The sequence below is a fragment of the Rhinolophus sinicus genome, chromosome 17 (assembly GCF_057876585.1).
Source record: "Rhinolophus sinicus isolate RSI-liver-muscle chromosome 17, RSI-T2T, whole genome shotgun sequence".
In the NCBI taxonomy this organism is placed as follows: domain Eukaryota; kingdom Metazoa; phylum Chordata; class Mammalia; order Chiroptera; family Rhinolophidae; genus Rhinolophus; species Rhinolophus sinicus.
This window is the reverse complement of record NC_142517.1, coordinates 3,361,316-3,376,287: the sequence shown is the minus strand read 5'-3', so window position 1 is coordinate 3,376,287 and position 14,972 is coordinate 3,361,316. Positions and strand designations below refer to the sequence as shown.

At 54.5% G+C, this 14,972-nt stretch overlaps 1 protein-coding gene across 4 annotated transcripts in view; it reads right to left on the bottom strand.

Annotated features, from left to right (window-relative positions):
• The window catches only part of PRDM15 (PR/SET domain 15), a 63,571-nt gene that overhangs the window by 20,460 nt on the left and 28,139 nt on the right, over window positions 1–14,972 (bottom strand). For 3 of the 4 annotated variants that reach the window (XM_074325029.2, XM_074325037.2, XM_074325021.2), the window contains 12 exons: window positions 14,761–14,890; window positions 13,191–13,372; window positions 13,007–13,101; window positions 12,570–12,657; window positions 11,802–11,861; window positions 8,580–8,747; window positions 6,235–6,329; window positions 5,285–5,416; window positions 3,433–3,567; window positions 2,267–2,430; window positions 1,369–1,448; window positions 880–999 (listed from right to left, as the gene is read on the bottom strand). In XM_074325029.2, coding sequence (XP_074181130.2) covers window positions 880–999; window positions 1,369–1,448; window positions 2,267–2,430; window positions 3,433–3,567; window positions 5,285–5,416; window positions 6,235–6,329; window positions 8,580–8,747; window positions 11,802–11,861; window positions 12,570–12,657; window positions 13,007–13,101; window positions 13,191–13,372; window positions 14,761–14,890 — 1,449 coding nt within the window. The remainder of the gene's footprint in view (window positions 1–879; window positions 1,000–1,368; window positions 1,449–2,266; window positions 2,431–3,432; window positions 3,568–5,284; window positions 5,417–6,234; window positions 6,330–8,579; window positions 8,748–11,801; window positions 11,862–12,569; window positions 12,658–13,006; window positions 13,102–13,190; window positions 13,373–14,760; window positions 14,891–14,972) is intronic. The other variant, XM_074325025.2, reaches the window with a different exon arrangement.

The window sequence follows — 14,972 nt, the reverse complement described above, 5'->3', positions numbered from 1 at the left end:
AAAAGAAATAAGTATGAGATGTGATGGGGGTTTGCGCTAACCCTGCTGTAGTAATCCTATTGCTATAGATCAATGTGTCAAACCAATGTGTTGTACACTTTAAACTTATACAATATTATGTGTCAATTATGTCTCAGTAAAAAAGCAAATAAAGGAAAAAGGAAAACCTCTGTGGAATATGAAATTTGGTGTGATTTGTCCTGTCTGAACGAGGGTGGTCCTGCCGCTCGCCACTGAGGACAGCTCTGGTGGCCGCTTGCAACAGCCAAAGAAAGATCCCCTGTCCAAGTCTTCTGGACAGCTTTTTGTTGTTCTTTTTAAAAAACATAAATGGGTTAACAATTTACCATGTACTGGGATTATCTTCTTTCAAGTTTCACTTACTACATGATATTTTATTTACTGTGAGATATTTTATTAATGGGTTTATTACTGACCTAATTTCTCCTGATTAGAATAAAGGCCAGAGTGCTCCCTGGTCAGTAAGTCACCGTCTTAGTACACAGTTGGTTCTGATCGACAGTAGTTACTAAGAGCAGAGGATTCTGCACCTAAGCTCAGGCCACATGGTGAGTCTCAGAATTATTTTGTGCTTTAAACAATTGCATGTTGTACGGTTTCCCTACTTTTAAAACGATTTGTTTGTGCCTTGGATTCCTCACGTCTCTGAGCCTGTTGGAATACTTGGTTTTTCCTGCAGACCCCTCATTTGCATGCTTACCTCCCATCTTTTCTTTTTTAAGTAAGTGACTTAGGCCTGGGCACCTCCGACGGCACTGGTGACCCCTCACATTTGGCGTGCCAGTTGGCGCACACCCTTGCTGTCGGAGCTCGGCGTGGGTGGTGGCACGCCGGTGGTCGGGCGCCTGCCGCACGTACCTTTCCCACACTCGGCACACAGGTACTCCCGGATGTTGTCGTGCACGCGCATGTGCTCCTTCAGCATGTCCTTCCTGGCAAAGGACTTCCCACACTGCTCACAGGCGTGGCTCTTCACACCTGAAACACGAACATATGGAAATTACAAGCCTGTAGACTCTGCAGCCCTGGCCACAGCATAAAGGCAGTAACAGGAAGGGGAGGTGGCCTCCCTACAGCTAGAAGCCGTGACCACTGAGCCACCCCTTCCCTCCACCTCCTCCAGACCTTCCCTTGGGCTCTTTGGCAAGGAGGTCCCAAGGACGCGCAGGGGGTGATGGAGCAGGGAGGGTCCATGCTGGGAGGGGAAGCAGTGACTGATGGGAGAAGCCAGAGAAAGGAGAATGCACTGGGAGGGGGCGATGAATGACGCTCGGTGCTGGAAGCCTGTGAACAAGGCCCGGTGGCCCAGTTCAGCTCGGGGCCCTGCATCCCGACAGGAACACCTACCTGTGTGGATGAGTTTATGTCGCTCCAAGTTCCCGATGCTGTTGAAGATACGCCCGCAGATCTCGCATGGGTGAATGTACCTGAAACCGGACACAAGCCTCAGGGCAGTCCCGCCTCGGGGACTGTCCCAGCAGGCACACCTTTCCTAAGCATCTTTGTCAGCAAAGGTGAGGCCAGAAAGGTGCAACGTAGATGATAAAAGACACACAGATTTTCGGCTCTATATAGACTGAATTGTGTCCTCCGTACCAAATTCATGTGTTGAAGCCCTAACCACTTGGTTCCCCCAATGTGACTGTATTTGGAGTTGGGTTTTTAACAGGTGATTAAATTAAAATGAGGTCTTTCAGGTGGGCCTGAACCCACTACGACTGGTGTCCTTATAAAAAGCGGAAATCGACAGAGACATGTAAAGGGAGATGACGTGAGGACACAGGGAGAAGACAGCCGTGCACAAGCCCGGAGAGAGGCTGGGGGCAGGTTCTCCCACAGACCTCAGAGGGAACCAACTCTGCGACACCTTGGTTTTGGACTTTTAGCCTCCAGAACTGAGAACACTTTTCTGTTGTTCGAGCCACCCAGTCTGCTCAAGCTGGCGACCCCAGGCTCTACCCAGGGCCTTCCACTCACTCCCTCGGGCTCAGAGCACTGATTCAGCTGCAGCCAGACAGGAGGCTGGCAATCACGGCACCTGATCACTGAGGAGAAAGGGCTCCTGGTGGCCCTGTAGGCCTGCGATGTGGCCTGCTGTGCCGAGTCCCAGCAGGAAAGTGTGCAAGCCGGGGGAGGACGGGTGGAGTAGGGATGGCCGAGGCAGCGCGCTGTCCCAGGGCCCAGGGCGCTGCCCTCTCTGCACCTCCCTCAGCACCACCCGGGAGCCGCAGCCTGGGGGCCTCACTTCTGCACGTTGGGGTCCGGCAGGTTCTCGCGGTGGATGACCATGTGGGCGTGGTAGGTGGCCTTCAGGGCGAAGCGGCGGTGGCAGATGCTGCAGCCGTAGCCCTTCTCCTTGTGCACCTCCATGATGTGCTTCAGGTACTCCTTCCCGCGGCCGAAGGTGAGCTGCGGGCGGACACGCGGCCCAAGTGCGCATGGCCGGCCTCTGCTGCCAGCTGCCTCCCGCCCACGCGCTGGGGGACCCTGCCCCCACGAGGAAGGGACTCCCAGGGGCGGGGTCAGCGACGGGCAAAACTGGGCCGCGGGGGCGGGTGACAAGGGCACCTCCTAGGCCTGCCCTCCAGACCAGCCGGTACCCTGAACTCACGTCCTCTCCACCCACCCGAGCTCCCCGCCTCTCACCTACACCCCGCGGCCCCGACAGGTGCACAGCAAGGTGCTGGAGTTCACGGAGGTCACGCAGACCTGCACGCGACAGGGCGTGAACCGCACTTTCCTGAGCAGTGGAGCCCAGGCAGGACCACCGCTCATAGCTCGGGTCCCCTCCTGAACAAAACCACCCCCTCAAGCATGGCCCTTCCCTCCATGCATGGGCAGGCCGTGGGGAAAGGCCACAGGCCTGAGGGGAGGGCAGGCGAGGAGGAGCCCCCGTCTGAGGCCAACCTTCACAGAGAGGGACCTCCACCTGGTCGGCCACACAGCCCTGCGCTGACCAGTCAGGAGGCTGGACCATGTGACAGCAGTGAGACCCACATCTAGCATCCCTTAGAAGCGAGTGACATGGAGTGGCCTTCCAGCACACCTGTGATGTGGGTGCCTGGCCCCGGCGAAGGGGGCCATGCCCCCTGCACTTAGCAGCCAGTGGCCTGAGCTTAGGGTTTCCAGGTAGGAATTCCCGCCTGTTCTCAGGAATTATTTTCACTTTCCCATTCTGGAATCCCGAGAAAACTTGGTCGGGAAATGGGGAACATCTGCTCCTTGAACCCAGGTGGTTGGTAGTATCAGCCGTCACTTTGTGGAAATGATGCATCGTGGAGAACAGAAAACAGTTTGTATCTTGGGATTCGGGAACGGGAAAGGAGAAAAAATTCCTGAGAACAGGTGGGAATTCCCGCCTGGACACCCTACTTGAGCTTCCTTGCAGGACGTACCCAGAGCAGTCATTACCTGACACCTTTTGCAGCTGTACTTGTGAGGCTCCGAGTCTGCACTCTCGTCAGAATTGTCATCGTTTTCTTCTGAGGAGATCCCAATCTTGCCAATGAACTCTTCCCTTTGGTGGTCATCCATCAGCGCGATGTCCTGGAACAGTCACAACATCCCATTTCTCACACACTCGGTGCAGCTTTCGTCAGTTATTTATTCCGCAGTAACGAAGTTCTTTATTCCGCATGGAGAAGGCAGGGTCCCTTTGACTCGTAGGAAGTCCCACTGATCTGCCCCTTGTGGGCTGAGGCCCTGAGCCACATGCAGCTACGCTCCCCTGGGTGACCTGTGCACACCCCACTTCCCTGACGGTAAGCCCGCCAGGCCCATGTTTGCATTCAGATGATTCTGGAAGGCCCTGGGCTGACGCCGTCTGAGGGGTGAGGGCAGGGATAGCAAAGTCGCTGCCCCGTGTCCCTGGGTTCGAGCCTGGTGCTGCTGGACTCGGGAACACCTAACATCGCGGACCTGGACGGTGGCATCTATTGACGGGATGGGGTGGGGTCAGTGGACACTAAGGCCTCTTTCCATGAGACATACATGGCTGGGATTGTCCCAGAGTTCCATTTACTTGTCTGCAAAAGACTGCAAGAACATTCCACAGTCACCGTACAGGCTAGGACGCCCCAGGGAATACTGCAGGGTTGCGGGCGGGGCTAGAAGCTGAGGAACGGAGGCGGGCTCGCTGTGCCTGGCAGTTGGCTCCTTCTGAGGGCTGCAGGGTGCTGCCGTCTGCTCTCCTTGCCCATTGTCAGGCAGAGGCTGCCAGGACACATAGCAGTGCCAGCCAAGTTTAATAAGCAAAATTTAGGGTGGGGGGAGGATGGTAAACAGGGTTCCTTTGGAAAATTCGCTATCCTCTTTCTCTCTGCTCCCTCGGGCCAAAGCACACAGGTTTTCATGAGGCCTGCTGTTCCATTTCTTCTACCCTCGCACACCCCTATTTTCCATCAGCAAAGAAAGGGCAACACCCTTTAGAAAGAGCAGAGCCACGTTGCACTCAGACCTACCAGGCCCTTCACCTCTGTTGGATCTAATCTAATCCTCATGGAAACCCACTTCGTGGCAGGTCTCAGGTCCCGTTTTACAGGGACGTGGGCTCAGAAGGGCTGGAGGACAGCACTGACAGGTCCCAGCTGGGACGTAGCAGGGTCACAGTGAGGTCTCAGTTCCTGTCCCAGGGCTCTGTGCCCCCATGGGCTCTTCCTTCCACCCCAGCCCACCACCTGCACTGGGGAGCGTCCCACACTCACATGCCTTGCCCCCCACTTTCTCTCATACTTGCCTAGTGAAATCCCTACCTGTACCCTGGGCTGGGACCTGCTCCCCCACAGTCACTGAGCCGCAGGTGTCTCTAGAGAGTGTGTGTCCAGCTTCATTTGGGCCTCAGCATCACCTACCATTTCTTAGTTATCCCTGGATGCAGCCCTTCTCCATTAATGATGACCCCAAGTCCTTGCTGCTTCCCAGCTCCCACCCACTCCTGGCTTTCCTCCAAGGCAGGAAGGAAGGGAGGCAAATGCCACCATCCCATCTTCTTCTTCCTTCAGGAGGCACCCAGCATGTAGAAATTTTAATGGCATCTCTGCAGCTGAGCTGCATGAGACACAGCAAGCAGCCACGAAGACTCATCTGAAGACAGCAACTGGGCCAACCTGACAAGGGTGTCAGGATGTTGGCCCGAGGGCTGCCATGCCACCCGCAACCAGTGGGCCACGCCCAGCCTGAGCCACGCCCTCATGTGAGCCACGCCCTCATATGAGCCACACCCCTGTGTAAGCCCCGCCCCTGTGTGAGCTGCGCGGCCTGACACCTTGAAGTGGACATGGATGTGGTCCCGGAGCACGTCCACACGGAAGAACCTGCGGCCGCAGACCTCACAGGTATACTTCTTGTCGCCGTGGGTCAGCAGGTGCTTGTTCATGTTGCTCCTGCAGGAGAACACCTGCGGGCAGAGAGGGGACATGCGGAAGCCGTCACCAACTCTGGGCTGCACTTGGTAAACAGTAACCCCGAACCTGAGATTTCTGTTTCCTCTTGAAAACGTTAAAAAATCTGGCAATGCTTGTCCCCAGACCCCAGAGATCATCTGCGAAGGACATCACCATTCTCCACGGCATCCTGACGTGGCACGGTGGGCAGTGCAAGATGGCCCCAGCACCGCATGAGGCGCAGGGGCGTTGCTTCTGCACAGCTGGGGTCCAGCGGCTCTGCTAAGGGCTCACCTGCCTGCCAGACCACCTTGGACACACCTAGGACAGATCTGCTCCGAAGGATGACATCGCACTCACTCAGCAGTGCCAACATCCATGAAACATGGCACAGTGGGCGCCCGTGGCCAGGGGGTCATTGGCGCTGTCACCAAGAAATGCCACAGGGAGACCAACACCAATGGGCAGGATAAAGTCCCCGGACCAGTGTGCTCACTCTGGTCTCTGCCATAAGGACACGCCTCAGAGACGCTAACGAGGAGAGCGTAACAGCGTGAGCACAGGGAGGGCGCAGGGGAGAAATCATGGCAAAAGGGAAAAAGGCTCTAAAAGAGAAACATTCATTCCCTGGAGACCCAACTTGAGATCAGCAAAAGAGATCAAAATGGTGAAGGCACGAATGAGTGGACACCACAGCTTAAGACAAGCCGAGTATCCATCTTCACACTAAAATCTTTTCCCCTGGATACTCAGTGGGGGGAACTCTGAGTTTTGACGTGAGGGAATGATGAGCTTTGTACTTGAGGTTCCAGAACCGAGCGCGGGGCGTTACCTTGCCACACACGGGGCATCCCGAGGGCTCCTTCTTGTAGCGGACCAAGTTCTCACCACTCGTCTCCAGGTCTTCTCTCTTCACCCGCCTGACTCCTGAAATCAACACCCGCCCACGCGACAGTGACTCGTCATGGAGCACGTATGTATCGGTCAGTTCTACTTCAGCCCGGTGTCCTTTTCAGTGGACGGGAGACTTGCCACCAGTGGGGGGACAAATGAGTGGGTGGGTGGCATGCATCTTGTGCATCAGCTCTAACCGCTGTTCCTACACAGGCTCCCGGGAGAGAAGGGACAGCCCACGGGCTGGGGTGACACTGTGCTCACACCTGCAACCTCTGGGCAGCACGTGTTTCCCACTTTCCAGTGTGCAACAGTTACAATGACAATGTGTTGTACCCAAACTAAAGGCCCTTCGTAGAGATGGCTCTTTATTAAAAAGAGGCTAATATTCATTCACCCTTCAAGTTAGGATCAGGACGCAAAGTCAAATGATAAAATCTTCATGGTTTTAAGGCATTAATTGTTCGTAATTGGGATTGAAACAGACTCTTAGAAGTTTGGATGAAATAGGTTATCTTTGAACAAAATAAAGAGAGAAATTCACTTCCCACGTCTCTTTCTACACAACTGGCCCATTCTGGAACATTCCTGCATAACCTGGTGTGAATCCAGTCAGACTTAAGAACGCCCGGCAAGTTGGCAGGAGACAAACACATCGTTCTCCAAGGGCCCCTCAGCACCTCAGGTTGGGGGGGGCAGCTTACACTACACTTCAGCATAAATGAAAAACCACAAAATGGCCACAGCAGCATTAGTTTATTCCGGCAGAAAATGATCTGACTATGTGCCAGTTGTAAAATAAAGCTGTAAAATGGAAACGGTACAGGTATCTATCTGTCAATCAGGAAACACCCGAATTCTGGGGGTGCCAGTGGTGGCCGGCACCTAGGGCCCCACTCGGGACTTCACAAGCTGGATCTGGTCCAACCACCCACCAGCCTCGGGGATTGGGCATGATGGTCACTCCCCCACACAGGTGAGAAACTGAGGCACAGTAGTATGCCCAAGGCCACCCTGTCCCTACGTCTGGCTCGTGAGGCCCTAAGTGCCCACCCCACGGATCACAGAGGAAAAACCGCTGGACCTCATGAGGCCACATGTACAACAGCAGGTAGAACAGCAGAGAGCACAGGAGGAGACTCCGGTCTGGCTTGGACAGGCGTGATGTGCACGACACACATACTTGTGTGGCACAGTCAGACTTTACACACGAATTTCTTTTTCAAACAAGCACACACAGTAGGTCCTCAAATAACGTCATTTCGTTATAATGTTGAGATGCCGAAGGAACCTAACTCTCGTTTATATCAACTAGTCTGTGGTAAAACTGGTAACATTATACATCGTTTTGCGTACAGTAGTACAACCTATTAGCCATGTAAATTGGGGTCTTAACTGTGCCTCATTTGCAATTCTTCAGAAAATGATTTTTTTCGAGCTTTTATAAAAAGGTACTTTGCTCATTGAAGTCTGGTCAGCAAGAGAGCAGTGACTTTCAGGGTAAAAATCAGGATTACCAACACTAAAATGTTACTTTTCAAGAGGGTGTGTGAGAGCAGGCTCTTTAAGGAAGTTTCCCCGGGGGTTCAGGACGCACCTGCAGCCCAGGTGCTTCTCTGCTTAGTGCCTGTGCCTTCCGATTGGGGCGCTGCCTGCACAGCTCAGGGTCTGCCCTGCAAGGGACCCACACCTCACATCTGGTTGCCAGTTCTGCCACATTCCGTCATCTAACCCCGTAACTGGCCCCACTGAAACCCATCTTGCTCTTGTACATGACCTCTCATGAACCCACCGCATGGACAGGCAGCCCCCTGTACGCCAAGCCTGCTACAAAAGATGCGGCCTCGGGAAACAGAGGGTAAGGGGAGTGAGGGAAAATCAATCATGGCCCCCCACCCACAGCATTCGCCCAGAACTTTCTGCTCCTCACACGGCTGGAAGCAGACCCCATACACAATTTCATGCTGTTTGTTTCCTACTTTCTGTCATATCGAAAGCATTTTCTCACAATATTAAAAAACTGTTTGAAAAGATGTTTTTTAGGATCACATGACATTCACTGCTATGGAGCCTGGTTTCCTTAACCCTTTCCCGGTTGGAACAGCTGGAACACTTAGGATGTTTCCAACTGTTCCCACGAACACACCACACTAGTAAGCCCATCTCTATCCCTGCACTGAATTCCCACATGACGGTGACCACAGAGCTGTGACAACATAGGCCCCACCCCCACGGCACCTCCCCGCGCCCCGCCCCAGCTCAGCCCCAAGGCAGGTACCTTACCTTCCAGGTGCCTCCTCTGGTGGTCCAGCATGACGTCCTTGCGGTAGAACATTTTGTTGCAGACTTCACAAGCAAACTTTTTGTCCCCGTGCTTCTTCTTGTGCTTGGAAAGGTTACTGTTGGTGGAGAAGAATCTGAAACACATCTCACATTGGAACGTCTTGTCATCTGTCCGGAAAGCAAGCAAACACAGCAACTTTTAGGTAAGTGGTGTAGAAGTCAGGCTGCACATCGTGGCCGTGGGACTGGCAGTGAGGTGTGGGCGGAGGGCAGAGACGATGGGACCACACAGCGGGAGCAGCACGCCCGCCCGGCTGTGGCTTCTGCCCAAGCACCAGGCTGGAGCGGCTGGTCTCAGCGTGAAAAACAAACATTCAGCTCATGTCCTTTCAGGCCAAGCCACTCCCTGCCCGCCTCCAGCACATTCCCATCTCCCATGGCAGTTAATGGTTCCTCCCCAGGAATCACGCTCCACCAGGGCTTGTGACAGCGCCTGGCCCGGCTCTCTGTCCCACTGCACCCTCTCCCTCTAGGTGCCCAGGACGTCCCTCGGCTGCCCTGAGGCCTGTTCTGGGTGAGCACGAGCAGCAGAGCCACTGGCCCGCAGGCACTGGCACCTCTTCAGCTGTGCCTTTGCCGGACCCACCTGGCCACTCCCCTTGGTTCAGGGGGTCTTGGCATCACACCCAGTGCTCTTCTCTCTCACCTTGTTCCCTGCTCTGCCCCTCAACCCCCATGACCTTCCTCACCCCTGCTTCTTCCCCCTCCCCCCTCCATGCCCACTTTGTTCCTGCCAGGACACGTCACTTTCCATGGGTCTGTCACCTACACAATCCCCGGAAGGCAATCACACTGCCCGCAGCCCTCCTGCAGGGTCAGCCCCAGAACTCTGACCATGGATGCCCAGCAGAACCCCTTGCTCGCCCCATAACCCTGTGCAGGTAGGCATGACAGGGTGGGTCAGAGTGAGGGCCTCAGGACACACCATGTCATCCACATTTCTGGGCCCTGGGCTGCAGCCCAGTGACTGGACTCCAAGTCAGCAGTTTGCCAAACACGCGACTCCCTGAGGCCGCATGCAGACCTGCCGTTTTCTACAATGACGCTGACGGGCTTCTCTCTCTGCTGCACGATGGAGTTCCTCGGGTGCATCTGAGGACCCCCTCCTGTCCAGGTGTCAACCTGACACCAGTGACATGTGGGCCAGGTCATTCTCTGTGGGGGCCGTCCTGGGCACTGCGCATGTTCTGTAGCACCCTGGCCCCCCCACACACAGCCAGTTAGTTGTGACAGCCAAACTGTCCCAGGCCTCAGGCCTCAGCAGTTCTCAGGTGATCCGCCGTGCAGCCCAGGTACAGCACATGTGCGTCCACACGGTCCCCTGTACACGTGCTCACATGTGTGCAGTACGTGTGCTTATTATGCAAACATGGTCATGCTTGTTTTAGTGGCTACGTAATAGTCCATCCAGTTCATTTATCACAATTTACTTCTGTAGTTTGGATATTGTAGGTAACCTAGTGATCCTTAGTAATACAGCTTTTTTCTTTCTTTCTGCTCACTTCCCTTAGCGTGGCTTCTTAGGAATGGGGCCACCAGAGCCAAGGGTGTCTTGCTTTGTGAAGGGCCATGCCCTTACAGGACTGTGCCATCAGCTCACAACGACCCCCGCCCACCTGGGCCTGTTAAACTAGCCAGGTGAGCTTCCCTCCTGGAAGGGCAGGTGCCCCGCTAGCCCCCGGGCCTCGTAGCAGTGGAAGGTGCAGCATGACCTTGGGCTGCAGCATGACCTTGGGCTGCAGCTTTCTCTCTCCCGAGTGCCTCCCCACGTACGTGCGATCACATCTAACCATGCCCAGCTCAGGTGTGGCCTCTGCCCGTGAGAGAGGAGCTGGAGCAGAGCTGTCCAGGACAAGCTTGTCACACAGGGTGGCTTTTGCCACCATGGCATCCACATGTCACCAGTTCAGGAATGCAGACAGGCACCTGGTCCCAGCAATAATCCTGCAGCCCTCGAGGTCTACATGCCTGTTTCACTAAAATGTAGTAACTGAGGACACATGCCGTTACTTGGGTTCTGGTGAAGGGTCACCCGGAGCCACGCCGCATGGGAGCCTGATGGTCTGTTTTGCTTGAGGGCCTGGACGTGAACCTTTGATTCTCTAGCACAGTCTGATGGTCAAGGGCAGTGCAGGGACCACTGAGCGGAGTTACAGCAACACCTCGTCACACCCAGGACAGATCCCGCGGAGGGAAAGCTTGAGGAAAGCCCATCACACTATACACTTCAAAGCTCCTCCCTCGGGTCATACAAACTCTTGGTTTCATGGTCCATAGAAGACACTTAATGTGAATACTATAAAAAGTATAACAGTATGCAAATAGGGTAGTATGCAAATTAGCTCCATTTCCAGGTTTGTCCTCTGTTTTCCATCCAAAATTTCTAACCTTTGAAATGAGAGCACCCAGAGAAAGTACATTTCAATCTGTTAATTCTACATAATGACGTTAGGTGTGGTTTGCCAGAACTTTCAGCTGACGTGTAGCAATTGTGGCTTTGCCTTCTTTTACTTTCTGTCTCATTCATGTCCAGAGAAACAGTTAAAGATAGAGGACAACTTCTCTTCCTGGACCCTGAGTCGGCCTCGCTGAACACCCATCAGGACAGGGTGCCACTCGCAGCCACTCGCTCTCACACCAGGTCCCCTACGCTCATGCACACCCGTGAGGGGCCACATGGGGCGTTGTCCGACTCTGGTCAACCACCCGGCTAAGGCTCGGTGACTGCTACTGCAGCAGTAGAGGCGGCTGGGTGGCTGTGCCCGGATTTGGGGGAACATTGGGGTGCAAGGCTCAGAACACCCATAATGCAGGTCGTCTGAGAGCTCCCAAGGCAACTTCCTGCCATGGATACAGATGCTGCAGAGCAGCTGGAGCTCGGGTGAAACAAGGTTCACCTGCCATGCAGAAAAGCCCCACCATGGGCAGGAGGCACAGGCCATGGTTTCAGACAGGAGCCCTCAAAGCAGAACGAACAAACAAATGAACCAAACAAAGGGACGATGCGAAGCTGCAGGGACGGCTCTGGCCTCGGCGGGAGGGGCCGTGAAGTTTCGCTAATTCAGGTTGAGGTTTCCCAGAGACCCACCAAGACCCAGCACAGAGATACCAGTGACGCACACAGAGGGGTCAACAGGAAAGGGTTCAGTGTCAGAGGCTAACCTGGTAGGTCTCTAAGCCGACTGCCATCGGTCCCCCCCTCTCCCGGGTGTGCTAGGGATCCTAGAGAGAGGGAGAACGCAAGTCACCCACGGGGCACAAGGACAGAGCAGAGGGACCGGACGGGGGCTTTCTCAGCCTCCTTGCTGGACATGGGGATTTCCATATTACACGTGCGTGCCAGCTGTGAACTTGGCCAGAGATGGTGTCCAGGACACTCACCCAGGCCCACAGGTGCCTCAGCAGAGACTCGTCTGAGAGCACTGACTTACGACCGCACGTGAGTAAAAGGAGATTCCATTTCCCTTGGAGGCTGGAGGGCAGGAGCAGGCGCAGAACAAAACGGTCTGTGCAAGGAGGCACGGCACCCCATGCTGGATGCCGGCAGCCCGTGCATCCGGCAAAGCTCGTGTCACGGGAAACCCTTCCGACACGCGAGGCAGAGCCCTCACTCCTCCAGACGCTACCCACCCACTCTCACTCCTCACTGGCCCAGTAACAAATCCAACACGGGCTCACCACACTTAGCGAGCATGAAGGTGGGGTTTCAAATGTGGGGCCCATGTAGCTTTGGCTGAAGAATCACAGGAAGTGAGAAAAGAAGTCCCTTTAGACATGGGACGCTTCCATCTGTTCTGCAGAGCAGCTAATGACTGCTTGGAAGCAGAACGAATGGAGCGAAGTGTTAGAAGTAAGGTGATCTGTGAACTCCATCTTTCCTCCCTTCTGACGCCCCACGGTCTCCGTGGACGTCGGGCGGTGTCTGCTCACCTGTCCTGCAGTTGTGAAACTCCAGTGCACTCTCGATGCGGAAGGTCTTCTCACAGGTGCCACACCGGTATCTGTACTCGCCGTCCACCTGGGCAGAGGACAGCACGTCAGAGGAGGACACGGGAGCCCACTCGCCCGGAACGGCCTCCCTGGTGGGCCGTCCTGGCAACTTGCAGGTGTGTGTACTTTACGTTTTTCTCTACGACTCCTACGCAGTTTAGGCACATGAAGAATTTTCCCTCTTTCCACCCAACTGCCCAGGAAAGCAGCCCGCCCTCAGCTGCCAGCACTCCCGCGCCTGCTCCGGCTGCCCTGCCGCCTGGCCGGGCCACCAGGCCGCTCCGGCTCCCAACTCTTTCTTCTCTTCCCAGCACGACTGTTCAGGCCACCGCCTGCGTCTCCTCACAGCCAGGAAGAGAACCCACGGTTCCACCCACCTCGTTCCTGCTGTGCTTGTAAGAAACATGCTGCTTTAGACTCTCCTTGCGGCTGAACAGCTTCGCACACTCCTCACACTTGAACAGCTTGTCACCTAAAGGAACCGACCAATAAAAAGCTGCCTTGTGGCTGTGGGCGTGACCTGAAACGCGCCCGCTCGCTGGACCACAGCCTGCGACTCACCGTGCGAGCGCACGTGCCTGCTGAGGTTGCTGCTGTTCTGGAAGACCTTGCTGCACGTGCTGCACTGGTATACCCGCCGGTGCTCCCCCAGCTGCCTGACCAGCTTCCGCCGGACGCCGTGTCGGCCCGACAGAATCAGACTCCTCTTGAGGGTGACGCTGCTGCTCTGATGATGGGGGAACCTGCCCGGTTAAGCAAGCAAACTGGTAAGATGGGTGGGGGGCTGGGTCTTGGGGGGGCAAGTTCAAGGTTAGTCACCTTGGAAAGAGCCCCTTGCAAATTGTCCCAGTTTGATGAGGGAAAGGAGGGCGGAGCTTGGCATCGCCCAGATTCAGGGGCGTCTAGGAGGGAGAGGCACCTTGAGTGAACAATGGCACAGGCAGCTCACTGTGTACCAGCCACACATCCACTGCGTTTAACTCTGGACACCAGGAGGGTTGGAGCACAAAATCTGGGCCTCAACTAGAGAAAGCGTGTCTATGCACTGTTTTGTCATGTGGTCCAGCCTCTAATCTGTTTTATATTTTCCCTGAACCCAGTTTCCAAAATTTCTTCTCCCTGGCAAATGTTTGTGACTGTAAGCCATGGAAATCCTCTGGGCAGTAAGAAAGAGTGTAAATAAATAAATAGATAACACCATTTCTGACATGACTGTGGTCTCAGTTTTCAGCATTTCCACAGGTTTCCGGACTACAGAGGACCAGGCACATTCTGACAACTGTAAGAGATATTCCAAAAAGGGCTGGGAAAAAAATCGCTATCGGTTAATTCAACTTCAGGGTAAAAGTTACCCTAGAATAACAATAAAATAAAATATTTTCTTTGTTCACAAAAAGGAAAACACAAAGCAAGGTGTTAAATTTATAGAAATTCAAATACAAAACTGCTTTGTCACCGCAGCATTATTCCCAACAGCCAAAGGGCGGAAGGAACACAAGTGTCCACTGAAGGAGGGACGGATAAACAACATGTGGTCTCTACAGATGACAGACAACGATTCAGCCTTAAAACAGGACATTCTGACACCTGCTACAACATGGATGAGCCTTGAGGACGTTATTCCAAGTGACATAGCCAGTCAGGAGTAGACAAACGCTGTATGATTCCACTTATATGAAGTGCCGAGAGACACATGTCTCATAGGTCACCATAACGACAGAAAACAGACGGTGGGGGCCGAGGGCTGCGGGAAGGGGAGTAATTGTTAAACAGGTACAGAGCTGCAGGTTGGGGAAGACGAAAAAGTTCTGGGTTGGGACGGTGGTGAAGCTTGCACAACAACATGAATGCATTTAACTCAAAAGGGTTGAAGATGGTAAATTTCATGTTACGTACACGTTGCCACAATAAAAAAGTTTTTTATAACAGTTTTCACAGTGGACACACCATTGCTCTGGGCCCGTACAGTTTCTGCTGCTTCCCAAGCCCGTTCATGTCCCACCACGAGAAACAATGCCACCCCCTCTGCCCCCACCTCCATCAGGCCTTCCCGCTGGGAGGTGCCACCTCCCCCTCCCATGGATTTACTGCCCCCAGCGCCTTCTGTCCCGAACGCCGCAGCACGACGTACTTTGGCACTGAACTAGTGTCGCTGGTGGTGGTGGCCAGCTTCCCCAAAACCAGCTCCATGATGCGCTCATCTGGTGTCGCCGTCACAGGCTCGTCTGGTGGCACCTCAGTGATGATCTCTGCCACTTGCTCTGTGTGGAAGGGATGGGACAGGCCATGTCACCACCAGGGCAGGGCCAGACACAACCCAATCACGAAGCCAGGCCGAAGAGG